The 6,389-nt window shown below is 30.7% G+C and overlaps 1 protein-coding gene across 2 annotated transcripts; it reads left to right on the plus strand.

The window, feature by feature from the left end:
* Positions 1 to 1,318: 1,318 nt before the first annotated feature.
* On the plus strand, positions 1,319 to 4,015 carry LOC110807564 (S-adenosyl-L-methionine-dependent methyltransferases superfamily protein). Of its 2 annotated transcripts, none has more exons than XM_088211762.1 (5): positions 1,319 to 1,663; positions 1,731 to 1,873; positions 2,455 to 2,639; positions 3,427 to 3,540; positions 3,645 to 4,015. In XM_088211762.1, the coding sequence occupies exons 1-5, from the start codon at positions 1,406 to 1,408 to the stop codon at positions 3,770 to 3,772; spliced, it is 828 nt and encodes a 275-aa protein (XP_088067888.1). In that variant the 5' UTR covers positions 1,319 to 1,405; the 3' UTR covers positions 3,773 to 4,015. The 2 variants fall into 2 exon arrangements, with proteins under 2 accessions (XP_088067888.1, XP_088067889.1); XM_088211763.1 differs by having other exon boundaries at positions 1,321 to 1,663; positions 2,509 to 2,639.
* Positions 4,016 to 6,389: the final 2,374 nt, after the last annotated feature.

Genomic DNA, 6,389 nt, shown 5'->3' on the forward strand with positions numbered 1-6,389 from the left:
TCGAGTAAGAATCCTTCACCATATTCTCTGTTATAGAAATTGAAGTCAAATTAATAATAATACGGTGTTTTGTGTAATTTAAAAAATATCCATAATTAATTACGAGTTACTAATAGAGACAGAACCGAAAATTATTCACTGTTGATTATGTTGATTGATTTTACAATTTGAATGCATGATAGTATCTGATTGATCGATTTTATAACTTTGAATGCATGTATTGTTTGTTTTATGTGTTTACAGTTGAATTGAAAAAAATGAAAATTAAAGGAAAATATGAAATTACATGATTAAGTGAATGGATGAAACGATAGCCTTACTGGATATTCTGAAAGATGATGGACGGATGGGATACATAGGGAACCCTACTGTGAACATTGCCTTATACCGGACGAGGTATCGAGACTTTGTAATTTGGTGCTCATATTGGACAAAGTATAGGGACAACCCGTTTTACCCTCATACCGAACAGGATATTGAGGTTTAGTAGTTTGGCGCTCATACCGAACGGGGTATGAAGACGACCCGTTAATTAAAAATATTAAAGGAAAGAGTTCACGCATTATAGAGACATCCCTATAAACCCTCATAAATATCAGTAGACTGATAAAAGATAAAATTATTGTTCCAATCAATTACATATAAAATCATGATCTGTGTTATGTTGTTGTCTCTATAAGTTGTTTTGTAAATCTCGCTACGGTAAGTAGATAGTAAACGATTTGTTTATGATAAATGAATTTGTTTAATTAAGAGCTCCATTAGTTGATTTGATTTTTCTACCAACCTTCATTTCCGTATTAGTGAGCAGTGTGATATTCTTACTAAATTAGTGTAACTCATTCTTTATTTAACCACTTCAAATCAAGAGGATCAGGATTTACAGCCTGATCTAAAAGAATGTTGCGAGTAAGATGTCAATTTTATTTATTTTCTTAATTTTTTGTATTTCCTTCAAAATGGTAATTTTCGTAACACCATTTGATATTTTTAGTTATTATATAAGAAATGTAAATGCTAACTAATTATTTCGCTTCTACACTTAATTTATGATTTATTTTATTTAAAATTCTAAAATCGTTACAATTACAATAATATATTTAATTATCTGAATAAAGAAAATATTTCAAATTTAAATAATTCAAATAGTTATAAAATATTCAATTATAATTTAACAACTTTTGCTTATAAATTTTAAAAATATAATACATTTTAAATAAAATTTTTGCATCTTACAAGTATTTAAATCCATAAGTTATCCGTACGTATCCTTGTTACAGTAAATGAGGAAAAGCAGAGGAGAAAAGGAAAATGGTTAAGGGTATTTCTGTAATTTTATAATCAGGGATAGTACTTGGAGGAGAACACAAACATTAGCAGGAATGAAGAAAATTCATAGAACTGGATGATGATGGGTGGTAGCATGGAGGAAGAAGAAGCAGAAGACATGAGTGTTGAATTAGGATGTTACGGAGGGAAGGTAAGGCTTTTGGTAGTCGGAGAATCGGAATCGGAATCAGCTGCAGAGGAAACTCTGCTTCTCTGGGGATTACAGCAACCTACTCTCTCTACTCCAAACGCTTTCGTTTCCCAATCGTCTCTCCATCTCAACCTCGACGCTTGCGGCCAATCCCTCTCCATTCTTCAGTCCCCTTCTTCACTTGTATGTTTCTCTCTTTCTCACTTGACTTTATTCTCTTTCAATTTTTAATTCCTTTTCAATTTTTCAGGCCGCGCCTGGAGTAACCGGCGCAGTGATGTGGGACAGTGGAATGGTGCTCGCCAAGTTTCTGGAGCACGCTGTTGATTCAGGATTGCTGTGTCTTCACGACAAGAAAGTTGCGGAGTTGGGCTCTGGCTGCGGTTTAGTAGGGTAAATAGTACTTTTGTCTTTATTGCGTATTAGATCTTTTTTTTAGGAAAAAAATGCTGAAATCATTTCACCTATTTATATAGCTATATTTTACGTAGGGAATATGATCTATCATCCGCTTCGAATTACCAATAGCCGTAATCCCAACTGTTTTCCAAGTACATCAATCTAAAACTGCCATGTTTAGAGAATTCACTAGGAATAGGATTGCCTTTTTGGTCTCCCCTTGTATAGATTGTTATTGTGCTTCTGTAAATATGGTTAGGCTTTCACATTTAAGGTATGTTCCATTTTTTATTCGAGATAAAGAGCAACCCATTTAGTCTGATTGACTGATTTCTTCTGGTTCAACCATGGATTTTATTCTTACTCTTCTTTCTGATTGCAATCAAAGAACCCACTAGGATTGTGTTATTGTGCTCCCTTTGCGTTGATGCTTATTGTGCTTCTGTAAATATGGTTGTTTTCACATTCAAGCTATGTTCAGATTTCGATCTTGAGATGAAAAGAGCAGCCATTTATTTTGCTAAACTTAGTTCTTTTAATCAACTGTGGATGTTATTCTTACTTCTCCTTTCCAGCTGCATTGCAGCTTTGTTGGGTGCTCGGGTTATTCTTACTGATCTTCCTGATAGACTGAGGCTATTGAAGAAGAATGTCGAAACCAACTTCCAACATGACAATGTTCGGGGCTCTGCTATAGTCAAGGAGTTAATATGGGGAGATGACCTTATGCCAGAATTCGTTGACCCATTACCTGATTACGGTAATTTCCCTCCCTTATTGCTGCCTACCATGTGATAGACCCTGTAAAGTTTTGAGAGATGCTGAAAAGCTATGCACCAACACTGGTTCTGTGAAAGATTATTTTGTTATTTCTTGTTTGTCTGGAAGGGTTTTCCTGTGAATTACCCTAGTACCATGCTACTTCCTCACCCGCACTACACACAGATATGGAATATTCTGTTATGTTAATTTCAAAGTTCAAAAACCTGTGCCGTACTCATTCTAGAGTAAGAAATTTGCCCTCGTAGGGCAGTTCTGGAAACATGTTCCAACATCTAAAATAATTCTTATGGTTGAGTTCTAACATCCATAATAAAAAGTATCAATTTTTAATCTGTTCACACCTTGCTACTTTTAAGAAGTCATACGACTTAATATATGATTATTGGTTGTTTATGCTGGAGCCTTTTACATCCTCGATTAGTAAAATTTTGAGCCACCTTGACTGAAAGTTTAGTTGTATGTATATTTGTATATATATTTGTTGTATCATATCATCTGTTTGAAAATGAAAAGAAGCTTTCATTCTGAATATCAATATTATCAAAATATTGTTCAAAATGCTTGAAGATTAGAGGAAATTGCAAAAATACTTTTGTCCCTGTGCTTATGGAAATACATGAACAGTTAAACTAAAAAGCTTAAGCACCAATAAGCTTAGTTTTCCACATCTTCATCATCAAACGTTTTCATTTAGCTTCGTGATCCACGTGTTTGTTAGTCAAAATTGAGCTCTTTACTTTACATTCTCATACAAGCATTTTCAGTGTTGGGGTCAGATGTGATCTATAGTGAAGGAGCTGTTGCGGACCTGTTGGACACACTTCGAGAACTATGTGGAAGTCAAACAACCATCTTTTTGGCTGGAGAACTTCGAAATGGTGAAAATCACTTGCATTCTCTTTATCTAATGCGTGTATGTGAACATGTGAATTTAGTTGTGATAAATGATCTTTTAGGTTTCTTACATATTCTCATATTTCAGATGCTATCCTTGAATACTTTTTAGAAGCTGCATTGAAGGATTTTGTGATTGGACGTGTTGCTCAATCACATTGGCATCCAGACTATCGCAGCAGTCGAGTTGTGCTGTATGTCCTAGTGAAGAAGTGAGATAACTGACGTTGCTGATTCCTTCTTTTTCAATCTTTGTCTGTCATTATACTGAAAACTACGTGTCTATGTCATATGTCTATTTTATGAGTATTAGATAATATAGGGATAACTAGGAAGATTATTACAAATTATGTTTCGTATCTCCATACAGAATGGTGACTGCTTAACAAATATTGTGCTTTTCTAAAGATACACTTCTAGGCAACATCATATATACCCCATCCATACCCATTCTAGTAACCATGAACAATGTTGGATAGTTTCTTTACGAGTATGTTACTCTCTTTATCTACTAAATCATGCATCATGATGTGAAACCAAGATCAACGTGCAATTCAAATATACAAATACACAATTAATATTAAAATTTATTCCTAAATAGATTATTTTATTTAATCCACAATTAACTTGTGAAGAATTAAGGTATTTGAGATAAAAGAAAATGAATTGATTAAAACCTCATAAGAATATTTTGATAAGTTGAAATTAATTTTTAGTGCAACAAGAAAGTCGGAGAACCTTACAAATAGCAAACTAGTCATCGACTATGGAATAACTATATTGATTCATTGGATGATTAAACAATTATAAGAGGGTCTATTCATAGGAGAACTAGTAAGATTCCTAATAGAAAGATTACTTAAAATATAACTCTTATCTAACAATCATACTATTTTTAGGTGGCATAAGGACTCTTGATAAGGAGGACTCTTACTTATATTATAATTTTTACATGATATATTACACATGATAGGGCTCTTTATTCTTCATGACATTGAGGTGGAAAACCAATCATGATTTTGTGAGATAAGGATTCTTTTACTTGGTCAAGATATGAGGAGTGATATGAGAGTCCAAGATTTTAAAGACTCATAGGTTTTGTTTGGATAAATTTCAGTGATGGTTAATTAATGTATAGTAACTACAGTAATTGAATGACAATAACACATTATTGTAATGGTAAAAAAATTTTACGTTTGGATAATGGTATATTAATGTATGTTAATGATATATTTTTGTTTGAATGATAGGATGGTATGGTTATATTTTTAGCTAAATTATTAATTTATTCCTACATATTATATGTAATAATAAATGGTATAAAAGAAGTATGTAAGGAAAAAATAAATTATTTATTAATATCATTATATTTGTATTTAAATAAATAATTATTATATATAATTAAATTAAAATTTTATATTTAATAAAATAAATAATAATTATTTATATTATCACATTAATTTAATGAGTTTTTAATTGTCATGACATATATAAAATTAATTAAATTAGAGAGGGGATATAATAGAAAACAAATAGAATGTCCACTAAATACTACTAATTTGTTTGTTTAAAAATTCACTCTAAAATTTGTCAGTCAAATACCATTTGTTACTATTGGAAATTGAAACAAATACGATTTTTTCACGCTCGTAAAATACCGTACATTAAAATTTTACCATTTATTATGATTCAAACAGAGGGTTAATGCTTAGCTTTTAGAAGAGTGTTTGGCCGAATGTCCATGCTTTGTAAGGTTGATATGAGTTGTAGAAGAATTACTGGCCTCCTCTCCCAATGGCTAAATGAATTTTGCCTCTATCTTTCATGAGTCTTCAAATCCGGGCCAAGCTTTCCTTCTTTATTGATATATTCTTGAACATAAGCTTGAAAGACTTGTTTCAATTTCTTGGTCATCTTGTGATTGGTTCACTTGACATCATGATATCCCTTCCATGTGGCCCATATGTACCTTGAGTTGTGTCCATCTTATGCTCATCTCTGTGTGGCCTTATCTCCATCATTTCCTCTTTCTTCAAAAAGATTCGTCATCGAATCAGTTTGTTTATATCAAATTGAAACAAGAGTAAACTAATTGAATAAAAATTAGAATATACTAAATTTAGAATCGGTTGGATAAGAACATAAAATAAATAAGATAAATTAATATTTATCTAGTGCTTAAGCTCTGATACTAATTTAATGTGGAACCTAGGATCAACATGTAATCTAAACTCACACATATATAATTAATAAATAAATCATTTATATTTAATTCACAATTAACTTGTGATTAGAAGTAAGGTGATTGAAATAAAAGAAAATAAATTGATTAAAACGTCATAAAAATATCTTGATAAGTTGAATAAAAAATGATTGAATTTAATTTAAATATTTTTAAATAAAATATTTAAATAAAAATCTATTATTTTTTAATTAATTCAAATAAATTAAATACATTTTAACACTATTAACTATACATCTACATGAAAGTTAACCTGTCAAGACTTTCTCCATTAATTCCATGGTGTCCACATAACACTAAAAAAGATTAAAAGTATTTTTATCTCAATGCAAATATAATAGTTATAAATATTTTTAAATATCAAATGTTAATAAATTATGTTGTAAAATATACACAAAATTTATTTATATAAGTTATTTTTATTATATATAAATTTATTAGACTCATTTATTATATAAAAATAAATTTAACACCCGCGTGGAATGTAACAACCCCAGAAATTTAAAAAAAAATATATAATAATAATTTGAGTGCGGAAGTAAAATAAATGTTAATGTTAACATTCCTTACACAATAACTCAAAAGTACTAA

Source organism: Carica papaya, chromosome 9, assembly GCF_054855325.1.
Source record: "Carica papaya isolate Zhongbai chromosome 9, ASM5485532v1, whole genome shotgun sequence".
NCBI lineage: Eukaryota > Viridiplantae > Streptophyta > Magnoliopsida > Brassicales > Caricaceae > Carica > Carica papaya.

Excerpts from the sequence above, each read along its gene's own strand:
- LOC110807564 (XM_088211762.1), top strand. The coding sequence starts at position 1,406 with ATGATGATGGGTGGTAGCATGGAGGAAGAAGAAGCAGAAGACATGAGT. Across the intron at positions 1,874-2,454 it reads TCTGGCTGCGGTTTAGTAGG|CTGCATTGCAGCTTTGTTGG; the intron begins GTAAATAGTACT and ends TCTCCTTTCCAG. Across the intron at positions 2,640-3,426 it reads TGACCCATTACCTGATTACG|TGTTGGGGTCAGATGTGATC; the intron begins GTAATTTCCCTC and ends AAGCATTTTCAG.